This window comes from Camelus ferus, chromosome 16, assembly GCF_009834535.1.
Source record: "Camelus ferus isolate YT-003-E chromosome 16, BCGSAC_Cfer_1.0, whole genome shotgun sequence".
In the NCBI taxonomy this organism is placed as follows: Eukaryota; Metazoa; Chordata; class Mammalia; order Artiodactyla; family Camelidae; genus Camelus; species Camelus ferus.
Genome location: NC_045711.1, coordinates 50673141 through 50694807, shown reverse-complemented (window position 1 = coordinate 50694807; position 21667 = coordinate 50673141). Strand labels below are relative to the sequence as shown.

The following is a 21667-nucleotide window of genomic DNA, read 5'->3' as shown; positions in this document are numbered from 1 at the left end:
ACTTGGAAGAGGCCCCAGAGGGGAAAGAGCTGGAGGGGCTTCTGTTCGGTGCCCTTGCAGGCAGCTGCTCTGCCTCCTCACTCGCTGTGCTTCAAGCGCAGACGCTGGCCCTGGCCCGCAGTCTGCTCAGGGATCCCCTCCCTTCCTTCCCTGCTGGAGCTGGGTGGGCTGACGGCCAGGCCTGGGGATCCAGGGCCAGACAGCTGGGCCAGGTTAGCAGCGAGCTGGCAGGCAGGCGGTGCAGACCCCAGACGAGGCAGGAAGTGGGGGCTGCTGGGGAAACTTGGCCTCTGGCTCAGGGAGGGAAATTGGCTTTGGAGGAAAAAGAGAGGGAGTTGCCTGCAGGATTCAGCAGGCGCCTCTGGGAGCCAGGGGAGCCCCTCCATCCTGGTCTTCCAGAGCGTCACCCCCAGGCTCCAGATGTTTCTGCTGCAGCACGGAGGGCTGGCTGGTAGTCCAGCAGGGAGCTCCTGGATGGCTACCTGCATTCCTGCCCCTTCCTTTGGCTTCCTGGAGTGTCCGCTCAGCCCCGGAGAGGGGGCTGTTCTTGGGTTTCCTGGAATTCTCTAGCTCCAGAGACCAGGCTAGGGCACATTTGCCAAGGCTGTGTGGTGCTTCTCTGCAAACCCTGTGCCCCTTCCCCTACTTTCTGGCCTACTTAGGCCCCCTGGTCCTCTTGTCCCTCAAATCCCCCTCCCATAGTCATAGCCTGGTCTGTTCCAGAATGAGGGTGAGTTTTCCAGTCAGAAAGACCTGAGTTCAAGCCCCTTTTCTACCACCTACTGGTTATGCGACCTTCATGGTGAATTTACCTCTCTGAGTCTCACTTCTCCTCATCTGTTAAGTGGGGTCTGTAATACCTTACCCGTCCCCACCATTAAACCGGATCCCTTGGCCCCTCCCCGAGAGTGTCCGATTCAGTGGGTCAGGGGGCGCCCTGAGAATCTCTGTTTCCAGCTTGTTCCCAGGTGATGCTGGTGCTGCTGGCCCAGGGACCCCACTCGGAGAACAACTGGCCTCGCCCTTTGTAGAAAATGAACGAGTGTTCCCCCTCCTTCCACCCCCTCCCCACTCCCCTCCCCAGGGACCTCTCCTTCCTCTCTAGGGTGTCTGCTCCACGGAGCCCAGGGGAAGTGGTGCCCACAGGGGAGGTTCCTGTCAGTGTTTCTCTGACTTGGTGAATATCCTACCCTTATCCAGGGCCTGCCCTGAGCTCTTGGGCCCCAGGGCTGGTCTGGGCTTCCTGTGCCCACAACTCTTGTCTCTCTGTCTCCGGGTGTGTGTGTTCAGCTCTTCAAAGGGAAGTTCTTCGTGTGCCAGGGTGAGGACACCAGGAACATCACTAACAAGTCTGACTGTGCTGAGGCCAGCTACCGGTGGGTCCGGCACAAGTACAACTTTGACAACCTTGGCCAGGTGAGCCCCAGGCTCCAAGGTGGAGGTGGGAGTGGTGGCAGGAGAGGACATAGGTCCATGCTTAATGATGCGTGCAGGGCAACTGGCTTGCCTCTGTTCCATCAGCTAATGAATGGGTCCTATGGTATCTCCTTGGAGGGGAGTAGTAAGGATGCAGTGAGTTGGGGTATATATTTGCTTAGCATGGTACAAGGTGCAGGCATACTGTCATGACGAGTCTTTTTCTTATTCCATGTTCACAGAAACAGAAATGTAAGAAGTGAAATAGCTCACTCGGTTTTGCTGGTTTGTTTCCCCACCCAACCCTGGTTTTGGCTTCTGGCTTTCCAGGGCTCTAGGGTCCCCTGCTCTACCTGGCTGAGGCCAGAGGGCCTGATCATTTCCCAGGGCTCCTCTGACTTCATACCAGCCATGAAGTCTTGGGACAGAGGGCTTTCCTGGGGCCTGGAGTGTGACTCCAGCTGACCTCTGAAAGGCTAGGGTCCCTTGAGCCACTGCCAGGAAGTGCTTTTGGGGGAGGTGGTGGGTGGTTTGGCCACTCTAAGTTTCAAATGGTCCTCTCCTCCCCTTCTCCCCAGGCCCTAATGTCCCTGTTTGTGCTGGCTTCTAAGGACGGCTGGGTGGACATCATGTATGATGGACTGGATGCTGTTGGTGTGGACCAGCAGGTAGGGCTGAGGTGGGCCGGATCCATCTTTGGGCTCAGGTCACTCACCATGGGCCAACTCCAGGTGTGGCAAGTGCAGGCACTGGACAGAAAGACAGTGAGGCAGGTTAGCAAAATGCCCTCAGAGAGGTATCCCTCTTACGGCAGAAGCTGTAACTGGTGGCCTGAGAGCAAATCTGGGCATGTCTTACTGGCTTGTGACATACTTAAATTTTTTTTTAACTAGTGGTAAGCAATTAAAAATTGGCACATATCACATGAAAATCCAGAGTTGGGCCTACTCAAGAGATGTCCAAAGACCTGGGAACCCTGGACCTGCATTCCATATGGGCAGGAGTCAGCTGCAACAAGCAGCAGCGGCCTGTTTTAAATAGAGGGGCACAGCCTGTACTTTGCCATAGTCCCCACCCCTCCCTGCTGCCCAACACCAGACCTACATCATTCATTTGCATCGCCTGCTGGGTCTGTGTAGCTAACTGGGTGCGCAGGCCCTGTCTTAAGGAAGCCAGGCTGGGGGGCAGCACCCGAGGCAGTTCCCCTCAGGCTGATGTCGCCGCCTGTCCTCCCCGCTCCCCACCAGCCCGTCATGAACCACAACCCTTGGATGCTGCTGTACTTCATCTCCTTCCTGCTCATTGTGGCCTTCTTTGTCCTGAACATGTTCGTGGGCGTGGTGGTGGAGAACTTCCACAAGTGTCGGCAGCACCAGGAGGAGGAGGAGGCCCGGCGGCGGGAGGAGAAGCGGCTACGGAGATTGGAGAAAAAGAGAAGGAGTAAGGAGAAGCAGATGGCTGGTCGGTAGTCTTTCCACATCTCTCTGAGTCGTGCCTGACCTTGGCCTTGCGACTGCAGGGGGCCAGGAGCCGGGGCTGGGGGCCAGGAGAAGACGCTCCCACCCCCTCCTCACCTCCTTCCCCTCCGGAGCATGTCAGCCTTTAGAGCCTGCATGAAGCAGACCAGCTCAGCCCTGAGCGGGAGGGGGAGCTACCCCCACCCCACGGGGCTCCCGGTCTCAGCATCATGCTCTCCAGGTGGTGCCAGGTGGGAGCTGATGCACAGCCCCTCCCAGCTCGACTCTGAAAGGAGCTTCACGGGATGGAAATCCTGATACATTGCCCTGTGCGGGTGTCCAGCGACCCCGGGCTTGACCCAGGTGCCAGCCTTGCCCACCCCACGGTTGGTGAGCAAGCATCTTCAACTTGAGGCTGCCTAGTGTCTGTAGCTGCAGGGCAAGGCCTCCGCAGAACCTACAGATGGACTGTGGCATGAGCGAACCCCAGAACCCCCTTTCCTCCTCATCTCCAGCAAAACTCCCTGGCTTCCCAACTGTCATTCTTTTCCCAAGCTGTAAAAAAAAACAAACAAAACAACAACAACCAAAAAACTTCCCCCAGCTCAGGGAAGGTCTGAGGTCACAGAAACTCTAGGTTCACAATGCTCTGGCCTTAGACCCTTCAGCCTCTCGCGGGTGATCTCCAACATCTCTTGGCATTGGCCGTTGAGGCCCCCACCCAATCCTCCTCACGCTCTTAAACCATGGGCGGGCAGAGACTAAGCAAAGGACACGCAGATTCCAGGGAGGACACGAGGGGATGATAGGTGTGGGGGTACTGTTGTTTCTCCAGGTGTGTCTGCACTTGGCTTCCCTCCCCGTCTTCAGGGCTCCTGCCTGTCTGTCTGGTACTCGACAATCTGTGTGACTCCCTCTCAGTCACTGCCCACGTCTCTCTAAGTGTCTTAATGTGTGGGTTTCTCTGAGCCTTCATGTGTCTGTCTCTGTTTGGTCTGCGGGTTTCCCCTCCTCTCTCCACCCTTTCACAAACCATCTTCTTTACGCCGGTAAGATGTGCGCAGTGCTCTGAGTTTTCCATTTGGTTTGTTGAAATGTGAGTACTACCAAGTGGGTCGGGGGCTGCGGTGCCCCCCTCGGCCCCTGGCTCCATCTCCTGCTACCTGTGAGGGCACCTGGAGCGAGGGGAGGGCTGTGGGAGAGTGTGGGGGCGGTGAGGGCGGGACCGAGCCCATGCTCCCTGTGAGAGGCGGGGCGGGCGCTCCAGGGGAACGGGGAGGAACGCTGGCCCCTGTGCAGCAGCTCTGGGGCAGGGGGCCCATCTTGGCTCCCCGTGACAGCTGGGCTGAGCAGGCGCACTGCCCCCAGCAGCCATGCTCCCACCCCTGCTCCGTCCGCCCCTCCTTGCAGCCTGCCTTCTCAGCAGAACATCTGCAGATGGAACTGTTGGCAGGAGGCATGTGTGGCCCTGCCTGACCAGCTGGCTCCCCTTCTGGGGTCTGCAGCCATCTCAGGTGCTGCTGAGGCCGCAGCGCGGGTAGGCATGGACATTTGTTCTGAGGACAGGCTTTCTGCCCCTCCCTGTGCCTCCGACTCCCTGCCCCTGTGACCCTGATGAGCTGTTGAATTGCTCAGCTTCCTCCAGTGCCCTGTGTCACTGAGTTTGGGGCTGGCGCTCAGGGCCAGCCACTCTTGCTCAGTGGACTCTATTCACAGGCAGAGTGAGGTCGGAGCCCAGGGGGAGCGAGCTGCTGAGGGGCCCTGCCCAGCCCAGCTAGTCTGGCCAGTGACCAATGTCGTGTTTCGTTCTTTTAGATCTAATGCTGGACGATGTAATTGCTTCCGGCAGCTCAGCCAGCGCGGCGCCAGGTACTGCGTCTGGGGTTGTGGGTTCCAGGGTGTGGCCCAGGGCGGTCAGGCCCTGCCTACCCCCAGGCCCGCCTCAGGTGTGCGGGGCCATCCTCTTGCTCCTTCTCCATGGCTCAGTGATTCTATCCTCTAGGGTGAGGGGGCAAGGGTCCCTGGGGCGCTGGGCTCCATGGCATCCCATAGGCCTGTGCCAGCCAGACGGGAGGTGAGGGCCTCAGCACGCCCCTCCGTCCAACTTCTGTTGGTGGACTCTTCTTGTCTGGCAAGGCTGCCAAGGCCCGAGCTGCCAGCCCCCTGTGGCCTCTTCCCGCTCCTGCTTCTCCTCCCAGGGTCACACCGTTCGATTATTAGAGCTGCAAATCTCTCCTGTCTCCTTTCGTCTGAACAGGAGACTTTGATCCAAGCAAGCAGGATGAGAGGAACAGAGAGGGAAAGAATTTGTTTTAAAAATGTAACAATGAATAATTGAACAGACTCATTAATAGTCAAGTAATCGCGGTGGCCACGTCATCGCTACAAACAGCAGGAATTGGGAATCAAAGGCCTGAGTTAGCCACAAGCTTCTCCCACAAAAGCCAAAGGTTTGGGAGTGAGTTAGGTCTTTCTCTTTGAGAGCTGTGTCCCCGGGGAGGCCCTCCTGGTCCTGCCTGCCCTGCTCTGGTCCTCTGGCTCCTGCTCTCCCCAAATGGCCCCCAGACAGAAGTTCAGAGGTTTTGAGAATCTGTGACAGGGTTGTGGGGCCTCCTTACAGCCTCTGATGCCTCCAACCGATGGTTCCCAACCTGTTTATCCCCAAGGGCCCCCCTTATCAACTCCCCCAATAGACCCCACATTTTAAAAGACTTTGAAGTTGAGAGCACTTCAATAATGGCTTTATTTCACCATTTTTACTAATCAAAGGCACGCCTAATTGCTCATCGAGCTTCTGAGCTGCAGAAGATTTCACCGTGAATGACAGCAAAGAAGGACCGTTTTGCCATTAAATTAGTCTGTGGGGTCTTAGCACAGGCATCTGTATGATTTCTTTTAAGCTTTTAGAAATTTTGAAAAGAACGTAAAGACCCCCATGTGGCTGCCTTCTCGGACTGCTAAGGGCTTGGGACTTCAGGCTGGGAACCACGGGCTGTACCTTTCTCCGCTATGTCCACATTCCCCCAGGAGCCAGACTCCAGCAGACACTGCCCTGCAGGTGTTGGGCTGCTTGATCAAAGGGGACCCCCTGAGCTGCCATTTGGGAGGTCATCCCTGAGGCCCAAGGTGGATGGATGTCTCCTGTCCCCGTGGTGCTGAGCTATAGTGAGACCATCCGGGGGCTCAGGATTCCAGCTGCTTTGTGTCCGGATTGCCTGGGTCCCATGTCTCCGAGTCAGGCTGTTCCTGATGTGTTAGGAAATGAGGGAGGGTGTGGGACAGTGGCCTTCAGATTTTCCCTTATGAGTGCCTCTGGTCTGTAGGCTGAAGAGTCCATGCGTACACACACGACGATAACCACCTTGGCACAGGGCTGGTCCACAGAGGCTTCTCTCCCAAGAATCAACACATGCAGATTCTCGTAGTCCTCAAGACCATCTCCTGACACACCCACTTAATGCTGAACACTCTTGTTACTCTCATACTGCTCGCACACTCACAATCCTCATCTGGGGATGTTCTGCCATGCTCCTGTAGGCACATGCAGGTATGTACGCTGGTTGCAGTCGAGTTTTACCTTTCCAGCTGCTAATGAAGACACAGAGACCCCAGACGAGGGCTCATATCACACCATATCTCTCTTTCCCAAACCTTCTGTTCTGTGTGGTCTATGCTAGAGCTTTTCAAACTTCAGCGTGCATAAGAATCACCTGGAGAGCATATTAAAACAGATTCCTGAGCCCCACCTTGGGAATTCTCTTGGAGTGGTCCAGGGTGTTAGTCCATCTGCACTTCACTCAGCTCACAGGGGATGGTGGTGGTGGGGTCTTGGTCTCACCAGCAGTGTGATGGGGATGCAGTCACACCCTGAGACTAGGGCTGCTGGAATCAAACCCCGGCAACGCACCTCCCTGCTCGTACCACTCCCACCCTGTGCTGCCCCTAGCAACAGCACAACAGCCAGACCCCAGGGAAAGGCAGGAGGGAAGATTCTTTGCTTATCAGGGAAATGGGCCTGACCAGACTCTTGGGGCGAGCAGATCAGCCCCCAGTGATCACTCGGCCTCCAGCACCAGCTCCACTCCCCTCAGCCACTTGTGGCACCTACCTGCATTCACCCTCTCTCCTTCCACTGGGACCCAGTGATCAGGCCTGGCCACAGCAGCTGAAGGTGTGGCCTCTGCCGTGGTGGTCTGTGTCCCTGGGAGTGACCCCCACCTTCCGCCTACCACTCCTGTCACTCTCCTTTGCAAACCCTCTGCCCTGGCTGTGCCTTGGGCTCCTGGTGACCCCTGCTAACTCACTGTGCCTGTGGCTGTCACACACAGCCTCCTGCGCCTCCCGCCTACTCCCGCTCCTGACTCGGGGCTGGGTAGTCCTGGGGGTGCCCTTCTTCCCACTGTCTGACTCTGGTATTTTCTCCATCTAAGGTTGCTCATACTAGTGGGAGGCAGGGAGATGGGGCCAGGGCTGCCTACATGCCAGTGACCCCCAGTCAAGGGCTCTCCTGGCCTATGGCTGGAGCTCTCAGAGCAACAGACCCACCCAAGGCTCCTCCCAGGGGGTCTTGATTTCTTCTCTGAGCCCAGGTACTTGCCCATAGAACTGAGGTCCGGGAGCAACAAAGGGGTGGCATCATCCAGAGCCCAACATTGGGAGCCTTTGGGCAAACTCTCTGAGGGCAGCCCTGGGCCAAAGCCCCAGGGCTTTGTGTCTAAACCCACCTGGCAGCTGGTGAGGGACTCGGGCTGGGAGTTTAGGTCCTGGCTGGGCCACTGCCTCACAGCTTGCGGACAGCTCACTTTTTGCTGGGCCGCGCGCTCTGTGAAATGGAAGTGTTGACTGAGGAGATGCTCATCGGACTGGCCCTGGTACTCTTTGGACCTGTGCTCTGATGGGGGGTTTCTGGCAGCCTTGGCACCTGTTGGTCTGGGGTTGGGGCTGGGCGTGGAGAGGCATTTGTACAGACCTCAAGGTCCTGGGACTGGTCACAGATGCCCTGTCTCAGTCGTCCTGCTCCCACCTTCCCTCTGGGCCACTAGGAGGAGGGTCCCTGGCTGAATTCCAGTCCGTGTGCCCCCAGACTTCCAGAGCGAGGCCCGGAGGTGGAGGCAGCAGCTCCATTTGGCCTGGGGCTGCCTACACAGTCAGACTGGGGTGAAGGGGAGGGGGGACTCTCCCAATCTCTCCTCTGCATTGTCTCAGCTAATAATGGGGCTAATAAGGAGCCGCTTTTTCTAACCTAATTGTATTCAAACATTTTAGTTAATTCTCCATTCGTATTTTAGCATAATGGGATCTGGTGCTCTCGGCACTTATGGAGATTAATGCAGAGACAGAGCTCTGGCTGCTAAGGCAACGCTGGGCGACTAGCGCCCTCTGGTTCCTGTGGGTACTGAAGGAAGGAAGAGGCTGGCTCGCCTGGTCCACCCTCCGTGATCGCATCACCTTGTGGATGACCCGGGGCCTCATGTTGTCCCCTGTCCCCGGCCTCTCCTTGCCCATCCTTCTGGGGGCCGGGAGGGCCACCTGAGCAAACAAAGCCACAGTTGGCTGGCCTATCTCTGAGGAGAAAACGTTGGCCTAAGGCACCCTGTGGTGCACCAGAACGTTCGGGACTTTCTGCCTCTTGGTTATCCACACCTCAGGGCGGATGCTGGAGGGTGGCATCTGGAGAGGCTGAACATGCAGCTCTTGGGCACTCTTCTTCCTTCGGCCTTTGGTGGGGGCCCACCCCAGGCCACCCCTTGCCTCAGTCTACCTCTCTGTTAAATAGTCCTCTGCATGGGAAAAGGACAGTTATGTCTAAGCTGGCCTGAGCCCAAAGCTTCCTGCTGCCCCTGGCACAGGCCTCGGAGGCTGCAGCCCTGGCTGGCTGGCTTCCGCCCTAGACTTCCTGAGGGGGAAGGGCTGTCTGGGACCTGAGGCTGCCCCAAGCCTCCCCATGGGGAGCCTCTTCTTTCTTTGTGGTTGCCTGGGGGCCCAATCTGTCAACCACCTCTGATGACATGTATCCCCAACTTGGCCCGGCCTTTCCTCATGCCTGGAGGAGGAGCCCCCTGCAATCTCCTGCCCCCAGATTCAGTCTGCCTGCTTTGTAGGCCAACCTTCTGGCACTGTGCTTTTTAGAACTAAGTGGTTCACTAATTACAAGAGCGATGTGATGCCGCTGACAGATCTCAGACAGTGCTTCCAGCCCAGCCTGCAGGTGAAGCTGCCCTGGCCCCCAGGAGCAGGCCGGGCACTGCCTCATTAGAAACTAGGTGAGCCCTTCAGGTGGGGCAGAGCAGAGCCTTCTGCCCTTCTCCACATGAGGGTTCAGGAGGCCCAGGCCCTGCCCCCCCCCGGAGCCCCTCTGAGTGGGTCAGTGCAGCCAGCCAAGAAGATGTCCAATTTCCAGTCTCCGGTTTTATCTCCACATCCCAGCTCTGTGTAATCTCCTCTGCTCCCCTCGAGAGGCTGTCCCATTGATGCAGCTTCCTCTGAGCCCGATAAGACCGGTTGCTTTTCATTGTATTGATCTGGCCTTGCTGCAGAACACTGAGCAGAGGGTGTCATGAGGGGCTGGTGGGTTTTGGAGGCTGCCTCAGGGAGGGAGCTCACCTGGTGTCTAATGTGGGTGGGGAGCTCTGCATGTCCTGACTTCTTCTGTGCCCAACTGCAGCCAGTAGAACAGATGCTTGGAGGGGAGACACCGAGAGAGCTGCCCCCGCCCGAAAAGGGCAGTGTGTGGAGGATGAGGATGCTGATGACGCTGGAATGTTTCAGCTCTGGCATTAGAGGCTAGTGGCTGTGAGGGACTGTGGGTGGAGGGGGCACAGGGGACAGGGGCCTGATGGATGCTCTGTTCTTCCCCTGCCCCACCAGAAGCCCAGTGCAAACCCTACTACTCGGACTACTCCCGCTTCCGGCTCCTCGTCCACCACTTGTGCACCAGCCACTACCTGGATCTCTTCATCACGGGTGTCATCGGGCTGAATGTGGTCACCATGGCCATGGAGCACTACCAGCAGCCCCAGGTAGGAGCGAATGCCTGGCTGTCTAGGCCCCATTTCCAGCCATAAGACTACTGGGTGAAGCCAACCCAGCCTGAGCCAGGGCACCTCAGGTGAGTGCTGGATGCCTAATGTGGGGGGGGGGGCTTCTTGTACCCCTTGCAGTGACCTCTGGAGGTGAGTCTCATCTTGATTTTACAGATGAGGACACTGAGGCTCAGAGAGATTACTTGGCTGGACCAAGGTCACACAGCTAGGAAGCAGAGGAGCTGGTTTCTTCACCTAGCAGATATTTATTGAGTGCCTACTCTGTGCTGGGCTCTGGACCTTGGAGGGTAAAGAAGTCAGGCCATTACCTGCCCTTCTGGAGTTTAGATTCCAGTGAAAGTCCAGCTCCAGACCTCACCTATGATCTTACCACTTTGCAAATCAGCCTCAGTCAGCTGTCCTCCAGAGCTCAGTTTTCCTATCTGAATTGGTAATGTACAAGGCCTAGCTTTCTAGTCTTTCTAGCTTTCTGTGCCTTCCAGCACATTCACATATGATCTCCTCACCATCCGTCAAGGAGAGAGATCCTTTATCACAAAGTTTGTTTCATGCATATGAATGAGAACTCTACTCTCTCCTAGAGTGGTGGCCATTATGGAGGGAACAGAGAACAAAGGTGCCCTTAGACTCACCCTGTCTCCCAGATCTGGGAGGTTTGATAGAGGGGTGGGGCAGGCATTGTCCCTGGGCCTTAAGAGACCCTGCATCTTGCCCCTATCCCTGCCAGATCCTGGATGAGGCTCTGAAGATCTGCAACTACATCTTCACCGTCATCTTCGTCTTGGAGTCAGTTTTCAAACTGGTAGCCTTTGGCTTTCGAAGGTTCTTCCAGGACAGGTAACAGAGAGGGGAGCGGAGTCAGGGAGCAGGTGAAAGGGCGTGTCTCCTGGGGAAATACCGGGAGGATCTAGTGCCTGAAGACTTTTCTTGACTCCTGAGGTTTAGCCTCCTTTCCAGGACCCACCCAGGGCTGATGGTGCGGTGGGGCTGGGGGAGCATCCAGGGTCTGGGAGATGGGAGGGGAGGGGGGAAGGTTGGCAAAACAGGGCCTGGGGGACATTGGCAGCTGGACATCAGTACGGTCTAGACTGGAGCCAGACTGCCTGGACCAGATTTGAATCCTGGTTTCACCATTTAGAAGCTAGTCATTTTGGGTAAGTTATTTAATCTCTTTGTGCCCCAGTTTCCTCATCTGTAAAATGGGATGTAATAACAGTATCCACATCACAGAGTTGTGATGAAGATTATGAGTTTCTAGTGGTTAAGCCCTTCAATTAGTGCTTGGCACAAAGCAAATACTATATAAGTGCTGAATAAAAAAGCAAATGAATACAAATGAGCAGCAGAGGCCCTCAAGCTAAAGTCCTAGTCCTACCTGTGCCCCCAGCTGTCTGTGTGACCACAGATAAGGCATGCCTTCTCTGCAGGATGCGAAGGCTGGACCCGCTGACCTCTGCCCTCCTTTCTGTGGCTGAGAATGTGCCACCTCTGTTGCACAACTGCCCCCCCCCCCATGCAGTGCCCCTCCTCAGGGAGTTGTGTCCTGGGCTTTCAGGTGGAACCAGCTGGACCTGGCCATTGTGCTGCTGTCCATCATGGGCATCACGCTGGAGGAGATCGAGGTCAATGCCTCGCTGCCCATCAACCCCACCATTATCCGAATCATGAGGGTGCTGCGTATCGCCCGAGGTCAGTGCCAAGCTGAGCTCGCATGGCCACCCTCCCAGGGTGACCTGTCCAGAGGGAGACAGCAGGGGTCAGCTCTGTCACTGGCTAGGGACTAGGTGGGTGTGGGTGCCTGTGAGCCTCTTTCTTTCAGCCTCTGCCGAAGGGGAAAGCTGGGGGCTGGGCCGAGGGTGGGGGTGAAGCCATGGCAGCCTGGCTGGCTGGGGCTGGTCATCCCACCAGCCCTAGCCCCGGCCCTGGCTTCACTAGCTGTGTGACCTGGGACCCAGTGGGGCCAGCTCACAACATTGTCCTGTTCTGCAGTGCTAAAGCTGCTGAAGATGGCTGTGGGCATGCGGGCGCTGCTGGACACAGTGATGCAGGCCCTGCCCCAGGTAGCTGGGGGGTGGGGTGGGTGGAAAGGGTTCTTTTGGGAAGGAGAGGGTACTCTCCAAAGGGGCGGAGGGTCAGGGAAGCTGGCCGGAAGATCCAGTTGCACCTTTTCCATTTCTTTTCCTCTTTTCCAGGTGGGGAACCTGGGACTTCTCTTCATGTTGTTGTTTTTCATCTTTGCAGCTCTGGGCGTGGAGCTCTTTGGAGACCTAGGTGAGTTGGGGTAGGGCGGGCAGAGGAGGCAGGGCTGGAGATCCAGGGTCTCCTAGACTGACTGGAGCCTCTCTGCCCTCCCCCACTCCTCCAGAGTGTGACGAGACACACCCATGTGAGGGCCTGGGCCGGCATGCCACCTTTCGGAACTTTGGCATGGCCTTCTTGACCCTCTTCCGAGTCTCCACAGGTGACAACTGGAATGGCATTATGAAGGTGAGAGCCCACCACAGTGGGGTTTCTCCCAGGGCTGGCTCAGGCCCCGTGGAGACAGCCCCACTTCTTGAGCCAAGATTCTTTGTCTCAAGATGAATTGGATGTGAATAAAAGCATGTAACCTTCTATCCCCCAGGCCCGAACACTCTAGAACTACCTCTCCCCAGGACATGCTCTGACTCACACTTCCCAAGACAGTGTCTAGTGTTCTTCTGCCCCCAAGACACCGTAATTCCCTCCTCCTGCCCTTCCTTCTCCGCCTGCAGCACGCTGTGATACCAGCGACCCGATTTCCCCTGACGGCTCCTTCCGCTGTCTTCCCAGCCTCATCTCTCTGACCTGCCTCTCCAGGACACCCTCCGGGACTGCGACCAGGAGTCCACCTGCTACAACACAGTCATCTCCCCCATCTACTTCGTGTCCTTCGTGCTGACAGCCCAGTTTGTGCTGGTCAACGTGGTGATTGCTGTGCTGATGAAGCACCTGGAGGAGAGCAACAAGGAGGCCAAGGAGGAGGCCGAGCTGGAGGCTGAGCTGGAGCTGGAGATGAAGACACTCAGCCCACAGCCCCGCTCGCCGCTGGGCAGCCCCTTCCTCTGGCCTGGGGTCGAGGGCCCCGACAGCCCCGGCAGCCCCAAGCCTGGGGCTCCACACAGTGTGGCCCATGCCGGAGCAGCCTCCCACTTCTCCCTGGAGCACTCCATGGTGAGCAAACACCCACCTATGCCTTGAGGGGGTGTGGGCCTCAGACGGGAGGCACGGGTGGTGTACAGGGAGTGGGCAGCAAGCAGACCCTAGGGCTCCTCCTCAATTGTTCTGACCGTCCTGCCTGGATGAAGAGAGGTGACCCAGGCCACTGCCCGTCCCCAGAGATGGCTGCCCACACCTGAGGCAAGGGGCCACCCCAGTAGGCTGCTGGCATACATGCTGGCTCATCCGTCCTTTGTGCCTCCAGCCTGGCCTGGACTCCCCTTCCTGGCTCTTAGGTTCAAGGGTGTTTTCTGTTTCCTTCCTGTTTCTTTATTACCCTTGCCCGATTGCCAAACCTCTCTCCTTCCCCACCCTTCAACCTGCCTGATTCCGTATCTCGATCTTTTTTTCCTGATCTACACCTGTCACCTTTTCCTTTCCTTTTCCCTCTCTCCCTATGGGCTCTTCTCATCCTCTGTCTCCCATCTCTCCTTCCTTCTCCCACATCTCTCTCTTCCCCACTTCCCCGTCCCCTTCTCTTTCTCTCCTTGTCGCTCTGTGTGTGTGTGTGTGTGTGTGTTTATATGTGCGTGCGTGAGCACACATGTGTGTGACCTCTTCTTTCTGCTCTATGTCTCTGTGCCTCTTCTCAATCCCCTGCCACCACACTTCCCATCACTGCTCCTCTGATCCCTGCTCCCCTGACTCTCTGGCTCCCCTTATGGGCTGGTCCTCCCCAGGACAGACAGCTGTTTGACACCATATCCCTGCTGATCCAGGGCTCCCTGGACGGGGAGCTGAAGCTGATGGACGAGCTGGCAGGCTCAGGGGGCCAGCCCTCTGCCTTCCCTCCTGCCCGCAGCCCGGGCGGCTCCGACCCACAGGTTACTGTGTCCCCGTGCTGTGCCCCTTCCCCTGACTGTGCTGGGCTGTGCCATGCTGTGCCATGCTTCTGGGGAGGAGGGTGTTTCCTGCCCACTGGGTATCTGGGGAGAGAACAGCCTCAGGGCCTCAGTTGAGCTTTGGGCTTGGCAGGAGGCAGCCAGGGGTTCTTCAGGCTGAGATCAACCTCTGGAACATGCAGTTGGAAGGTAGGGATGCTGAGATTGCACTTCTGAGGGAGAAGGATAGGTGGAGGAGGGGTTTGGAGAGGGCACTTGTAAGAAAGAACCTGAAAGGGAAGAGGATGGAGCAGAACACAAGTTGGCAGTGGGACCTTAGCGGGTGCAGGAAGTGTGGTCCAGACCCAGGGGAGAGGTGCTTCGGGAGAGAGTGCAGGTGGCCAGAGACCCACTGAGGGACATATCTTAGGTCACAGTCTGCTTCTTTCCTGTATCCAGCACCCTCCCGCAAGTCCTCTGTTTGGTGGCTTTTTAGGCCACGAAACCCAATGGGCGCAATGGGTGCTGTCAGTAGCCAGTGGCTTCTGACCTGGTCCTGAGAAGGAATAGAGGGCTCCAGCTGGGACGGTTCTGGTGACCTCTGGGTGAAATAGGACTTAGCTTCCTTCCCAGGCCCAGTCCCCTCCCACAGCACTACATGTGTTTCTCCCCCAGTCCCATCTAAATAAACATGGTCTTCTGCTTTCTAGGGTCCTCCTGCCCTCCTCTTCTCCCCTTGCCACCTGTCTGGCTCCTGTGACCCCCTGTACTTGGAGGTGCACTCTACCACCCCCCCTCCTAGGTCAGGGGCTGCAGGAAAGCCCCCAGCAGACCCAGAGTGGAAGCAGGGAGACAGGTGTCAGCTGGAGATAGAAAGCCTAGTGCCCCACAGGCCATGGCGGGTGACAGGGGGGAAAGTGGGCTCCCAGTACCTGGGACGTCTGTAGCCTGACCCAAAGAAATGGACACTGACCCTTAAATAGGAAGGGAACTTGCCTTGAGTGTTCCTGATCTCTTGTTGGAATTCAGTCTCAGATAGGATCTAGGGGCCTGAACCTGGCAATGACCTAGAATGATCAGTGGGAGAGTGAGTCCCTTCCTGAGGCCTCCCATCCTGAAGGAGGCTTATGGGGAAGGGGCTGGTGGGGAGGAGGATGTCATGAGAAGGTGACCAGCTCATCTGGGAGGCACGGCACCCCCACCCCCACCCCTTAGGGTCCGTAGGCACTGAAGCCCTGCTGCAGATCCCAGGTGAGCCAGCCAGATTGTGTGGTGGCCCACCTGAGTGTGCCCAGTTCAGGCCAGTGGGAGGAGAGCCTCTCCCAAAACCTAAGCTGGAGAGGACAGGCGGAGGAGGGCCCAGGAGGGAAGACGCTGGAATCTGAGGGCAGGCCAAGCCTGCTAGGCTTTCAGAAGCAGAGAGAATAGGCAGAAAGCAGTTGTCAGGTTGGCAGCTTTGTCCCCAGTGCCCCCCACGCCGCTCTGTCTGTGCTGGGAGCAGAGAGCAGAAAGGCGCTTTGCAGGCCTTTCTTCATTTTTTTTTTTTTTTTTTTCTGGTATCTCTCTGAGAATCAGAATCCCTCCCCGCTCCCTGCTTCCTCCCTGGGTGGTGGTGGTGTGGGAGGGGCTGCTAAGGTTCCTGGGCATCTTTAGAACGTGTTCCTGTGTCTCCTCGCTTTTGTCGGTGTTTGCTCCGGCTCTTTGGTGCCTGCGCAGCCTCTCTGATCAGAGCGGGGGTTTGAAGGGGCGGGGGGGCGCTCTCAGTTTTCTTGAAAATGGTTGGGGAGAGAGAAGGGAGGCCTTTTCTCCTTATGCTTTGTGAAAGGGAGAAAGGGGGGCTCTGTGTGTGTGTGTGTGCGTGTGCATGTGTGTGCCTGCACACGCAAGAGTGTGCACTGTCCTGGTTTCTTATGCCTGATCATCTCTCTCCCTGTCTAGATCCCTCTAGCTGAGATGGAGGCTCTGTCTCTGACGTCAGAGATTGTGTCTGAACCGTCCTGCTCTCTAGCTCTGACGGATGACTCTTTGCCTGATGACACTCACACACCCTTACTTAGTGCCCTGGAGAGCAATGTACATACACACAGCCCCTCACTGCCCTCCCCAGCCTCCCCAGGGGCCGGGCTGGCTGCAGGGCTCCAGACCCCTCCCCTTGTCTCACGCTGCCGCCAGGCCCCACCAGGCCCCACCCAGAGGCGGCACTTAGTGCCCAGGCTCTGCTAGGTCCTTCACATCCCCCACAGTGGACAAAAAACTTGGGTAAGATTAAATTGGGGCCTTTCCCAGAAGGGCCCGGGGCGGCAGTCGTGAAAGAGTTCATCCAGCCACCCAGGAGTGACACAACTCAAAACAGAGGTGTCATCAGGCAGCTGACCAAAAGGCCTGCCTGGGTATGGAGTCAGTCTCTGTATCTGGAGCCCTGTGCAAGCCAGCCCTCCCACTCCTCGCACCCCTCCTTCCCACCTGCCCCCAACATGAGCCATTCACCACCATACAGCGGGTGAGAGCCACATCTCTGCTGCCACCACCATGCCCTTCTCCACATGAGGGCCGTCCCTGTCTCCCCGTCACTGTCCCTGTGTGTCCCCATGTCCTGGGGGGCTTCTTTGTGTTCTGACAGCTTCTCCACCCTTGCCTGGCTCCCCATCCCCTTCTGACTGTGAGCAGCCCCCTCCTCCCTGCCTTTCCCCTCCTCTTGGGGCTTAAGAAGGTCCCTTCGTCACAGCAGGACTGCTGGAGCAGTGCCCTGACCATAGGCTAGGGGTCCCCGGGGTTCTTGGAGTGACTGGCAGAAGTGGGGCTGAGAGAGGAAGCAAAGGACCCAGACTGCTTCCTGGCACGGCCATGCTTAGGCCAGCTGGGGCTGCTTAACTGACTGGGCCCACATGGGGACAGGAACCTCTAAACTCTCTTAGAACTAGGAACGAACAGGGTGACGGAGAAATCTCTTGGGAACAAACCTTCTCTCCCTCCAAGCTAATTACTGCCTTTCTTTGAAATAGATTAAAAAACCCACTCCCATCCCCAGTCTGCCCACCTGAGTTCATGGTACCCAGGCCTTGCTCCCCACCCACTACTGCCAAGGTCACTGTGTAATTAAAAGTGGGGTGGTATAGACAGGTGGGTGAGCCAGCTGTGACATCCCCTTAGTGTTCATCTGTCATTCAGCTCACATTAACCCAGCCTTTGTCCAGTGCTGGGTGCTGGGGCTGCCTTAAAAAACTAGATGGTAAAATAGCCTCCTTCCTGCAGGCATCCCCAGGCTGCCTGGTCCCCTGCGCATTGGGAAGGTCCTCCCCCACTCCCCGATCCCCCAACGGCCCCAGCACAGCAATTGGGATGGGGGTGCTGCTGTTAGCTTTTAACTTTTCTCTGTGCAGTTTCAGAGCATCTCAAGGGGGCCTTGAGAATGAGCTCTTGGACTACCTGCAGGGCTGGGGGCTGGGGGCTGCTCCCTTCCACTGGGTACCTCCTTACCCCTCCGCCATCCCCGCTGGGAAGCTCCAAGGTGATGCAGTACCAATAGTTTCCTGGGGGCAGGGCGTCCTCTCATCCCCTTCCTCCCTGTGTATAGAGGGCTCATCCATGTGTCCGTTCCTTCTCCCTGGCCACACTCATCCCATCACCACCTTGTCCAGGGAAGGGATGGGGGCCAGGGCTGGTGGGGGGTGGCTTCTGGTTTCTGTCGTCCAGCTCTGCCTCAGTAACCAAAGCTGGATGCCTCCTCTTCCTCCCACCTCCCACCTCGTTCCTTTTGCAGATGGAGTCCCATCCTGAGGAGGTGACCCTCATGTTGGGACCAGATCTGCTGACTGTGAGGAAGTCTGGGGTCAGCCGAACGCACTCTCTGCCCAATGACAGCTACATGTGCCGGGATGGGAGCGTTGCCGAGGGGTCCCTGGGACACAGGGGCTGGGGGCTCCCCAAAGCTCAGTCAGGTACCAAGGCTGGGGGCAAGCCAGCTCGACTCACACCAGGAGACCCGTCTTTGCCTAAACCCAGTCCTGACTTCAGGACGTGGGGGTAACTGAGGCAGGCAAAGAGGCCTCTCCTACCTCTGAGGAGCCCCCATCTTGACGAGGTCACCCAGCCCCTGCCTGAGGGAGCCCCCAGCCTCAGGGGAGTGGCCTTCAATCCAGGGTCGGGTGGTGTGGTGAGGGTAGAGGCTCTGATGGGGGAGAGAGGGGCCGGGAGGGACTCGGGAGGGACTCAGGTGGGAGCCAGCTCAGCCCACTCTCCAGTTCTACTCTCTCCTCCCCTCCCCGCCAGGCTCCGTCTTGTCCGTTCACTCCCAGCCAGCAGACACCAGCTACATCCTGCAGCTTCCCAAAGATGCACCCCACCTGCTCCAGCCCCACAGTGCTCCCACGTGGGGCACCATCCCCAAACTGCCCCCACCAGGCCGCTCCCCTTTGGCCCAGAGGCCACTCAGGCGCCAGGTGAGCAGGTGTGGAGGGTGGGCATGGGCCCAGGGGCTGGCCTCTCTGCTGAGAATCCTAGGCTGTTGGTGATGACCAGGATGGCCACTTTCATTCTCCCAGTAAATACTGATTGTGTGCCAATGATGTGCCAGGCTGAGTTTGAGATACCAGGGACACAATTCCGGGCAAAGCAGAAGTGGTCTGTGCCCTCTTGGAGTTTGCACCCCCTCTCCTGTTTCACTGAAGGGGCCTGGGGACCAAAGGAGGTCATGCTTGCCCAGGGGCACATGGCAGATTAATAGGTAGAACCTGGCCCAGTCTCTGGACTCCCTTTCCGTAGCCCAGAGCTGTCTCCCTGTCTTCTTCACTGGTAAACCTAACTAAGGAGTACAAGGCATGTTTTAGGTGTCTCCACTATTGACCAAGCCCAGGGCCCACCTTCCAGAGCCCACACTCCAAGAGCACAGAGCAGAGGCTCATGTAGCCAGGTGACACTTCTCTGTCCCCACTGGGACAAGGCCACTGCCCATGCTGTGTGTGCCTTATGTGTGAGGATGGCCTCACAAGAATCTGCCCAACCTGGCACGTTTGGGGAGCAGGCACCAATCTCGTCCATTCTGCAAATATTCACTGAGCAGCCTCTGTGTCCAGGTACCAGGGACATGGACAAATGAGGTAGCCCCTGCCCTCTGGAGCTGGGGGTGCAACAGTGGAGACATATACCCCACCAGGTCATGACAGGTCACAGATGCATGGGTGCTCATGTGTGTGGTGCAGCAGGGAGCAGGGGAGGAGGGGGTCAGTTTTACTTGAGGGTGAAGACTGTCAGGTACTACATCACAGAGGACCTGAGCCCAAAAAGTTGAGGGGTACTTGCCATTCAGGAAGGGCATTTAAGGCCAAAGAAGTAAAGAGACTGGGAAGCGTGAAGGAGCCAGCTGGGGAGCAGAGCTGGCCTAGGACTTTCTTGTATCCCAGGGGTTGGGAGCTGTAGAGAGCTATTCCTGCAGCCTTAGGGGTGGGAGAGGCATGGTGCACGTGGCCCCCACCTCTCAACAAGAGCAAATACTGGTACCCCTGCTTAGGGTGGTCCTGCAGCTCCATGGCGGGGGTTGGAGGGGGCTGCTTGACTTGCCAGTGGGACAGTTCATGGAGAAGAGGAAGCCTCTGGGCTAAGCCCTGCCCCCACCCCACACAGGCAGCAATAAGGACTGATTCCCTGGACGTCCAGGGCCTGGGCAGCAGGGAAGACCTGCTCTCAGAGGTGAGTGGGCCCTCCCCGCCTCTGGCCCGGGCCGCCCCGCTCTGGGGCCGCTCCAAAACCCAGGCGCCACAGCATTCCTGCAGCCAGAGCAAGATCTCGAAGCATATGCCCCCATCAGCCCCCTGCCCGGGCCCAGAACCCACCTGGGGCAAGGACCTACCAGAGACCAGAAGCAGCTTAGAGCTGGACACAGAGCTGAGCTGGATTTCAGGAGACCTCTTGCCTGGGGGCAGCCAGGAGGAACCCCCTTCCCCGCGGGACCTGAAGAAGTGCTTCAGCGTGGAGTCCCAGAGCGGCCCGCGCCGGCCCATGTCCTGGCTGGACGAGCAGAGGAGGCACTCCATCGCCGTCAGCTGCCTGGACAGCGGCTCCCAAGCCCGCCTGGGCCCCGGCCCCTCTAGCCTCGGGGCTCAGCCTCTTGGGGGACCTAGGAGTCGGCCCAAGAAGAAACTCAGCCCACCCAGTATCTCCATAGACCCCCCAGAGAGCCAGGGCCCTCGGCCCCCACCCAGCCCTGGCGTCTGCCTCCGCCGGAGGGCTCCGTCCAGCGACTCCAAGGATCCCTCGGCCTCCGGCGCTCCCGACAGCATGGCTGCCTCGCCTCCCCCAAAGAAAGACGTGCTGAGTCTCTCTGGTTTATCCTCTGACCCAGCAGAACTGGACCCCTAGTCCTGCCCTCCTCTCCCACTCACCTTTCTCCACTGGGTGCCAAATCCTAGCTCCTCCTCCTGGGCTATACTCCTAAACAAAGTTCCATATGGACACCAAGGAGGCGCTCCTCCCTGCCTCAGTGGCACTGAGCACCGGCAAGCAGATCTTCTAGAGAGTTCAAAGCAGCCGCCCTGGCCATCCTGGCCACCCTGGCTCCCGGCAGAAAGAGAGTGGCCCAGTGGAGCTGAGGTTCCCGACACCAGGAGCTGTTGGGAGAAAGCAATACGTTTGTGCAGAATCTCTATGTATATTCTATTTTATTAAATTAATTGAATCTAGTATTTGCGGGATGTACGACATTTTGTGACTGAAGAGACTTGTTTCCTTCTACTTTTATGTGTCTCAGAATATTTTTGAGGCGAAGGCGTCTGTCTCTTGGCTATTTTAACCTAAAATAACTAGTCTAGTTATATTCCTTCTTCTTGCAAAGCACAAGCTGGGACCGAGAGTGCATTACAGCCCTGACGGAGGCCCATCTTCAGTGGAGAGCGAGAACCATTTTGGAAACTGTAATGTAACTTATTTTTTCCTTTAACCTCGTCATCATTTTCTGTAGGAAAAAAAAAGAGAAAAAGAAAAAAATAAGATTTTACAAATGAAATGGAACCTTTTTATATATACCTACATACGTATCTATATCTATATCTATAATAAAGTAATTTTCCAAAATAAAAAGTTAATCACGATCCAGAGTAAAAGGGACAGAGTTAGGCATTTCCAGAAGGCATTGGAGAGAAATTCCTGGAGATGGGGAGTGGATGGTGGGGAGGGAAGGGGTCAAAGCTGCGTGTGTGTGTGTGTGTGTGTGTGTGTGTGTGTGTGTGCGCGCGCGCGCTTGCGCGTGCCTGAGAGAGGGAGAGGGAGAGAGATCCTACACACCTCTCCCTTGTAGCCTTGCCTCCCAGGGCTGAGGGAAGAGAGAAGCCCCTCTCCTGGGTGGAAGGCTGGACAAGCAGGGTCTACTCCCTCTTCTATCAAAGCTTTATCTCTTCCCGTTAGCCAAGCAGCTCTGTGAATGTGAGTAATTCCAGATTAACTCTTATTTCTGCTGACAGCTATCAGCCGTGCATTGAAAGCTGGAAATTGGCATAATGAGGCTGTTTTGGTTAATGGGGCCGACTGAGGCTAGGGGAGGCGCCTCAGCTGCTGCAGTAGGGATTCGGGGCGGGCGGGGTTGTAGGGGGTGCAAACGCTTCTGGGTTTTCTTTCTCAGGCTTCATTCAGCCTGGGTAACCTGAGCGGTCAGGGCTTTAGCCTTCTGCCTTGGAAGGGCTCACTGACTGGCCCTGTGGGAGCT

The 21667-nt window shown here is 57.2% G+C and overlaps 1 protein-coding gene across 17 annotated transcripts in view; it reads left to right on the top strand.

The window, feature by feature from the left end:
* The window catches only part of CACNA1G (calcium voltage-gated channel subunit alpha1 G), a 62471-nt gene extending 41432 nt beyond the window's left edge, over positions 1-21039 (top strand). For 2 of the 17 annotated variants that reach the window (XM_032498046.1, XM_032498045.1), the window contains 15 exons: positions 1291-1416; positions 1995-2084; positions 2664-2877; positions 9741-9892; positions 10644-10753; positions 11472-11605; positions 11906-11976; positions 12109-12187; positions 12282-12403; positions 12755-13108; positions 13834-13977; positions 15913-16047; positions 17735-17912; positions 18244-18413; positions 19594-20328. In XM_032498046.1, coding sequence (XP_032353937.1) covers positions 1291-1416; positions 1995-2084; positions 2664-2877; positions 9741-9892; positions 10644-10753; positions 11472-11605; positions 11906-11976; positions 12109-12187; positions 12282-12403; positions 12755-13108; positions 13834-13977; positions 15913-16047; positions 17735-17912; positions 18244-18413; positions 19594-20328 — 2814 coding nt within the window. Of the gene's footprint in view, positions 1-1290; positions 1417-1994; positions 2085-2663; positions 2878-4688; positions 4743-9740; positions 9893-10643; positions 10754-11471; positions 11606-11905; positions 11977-12108; positions 12188-12281; positions 12404-12754; positions 13109-13833; positions 13978-15912; positions 16048-17734; positions 17913-18243; positions 18414-19593 lie in introns of those variants that run through there. The other 15 variants (XM_032498058.1, XM_032498053.1, XM_032498051.1 and 12 more) reach the window with 10 other exon arrangements.
* Positions 21040-21667: the final 628 nt, after the last annotated feature.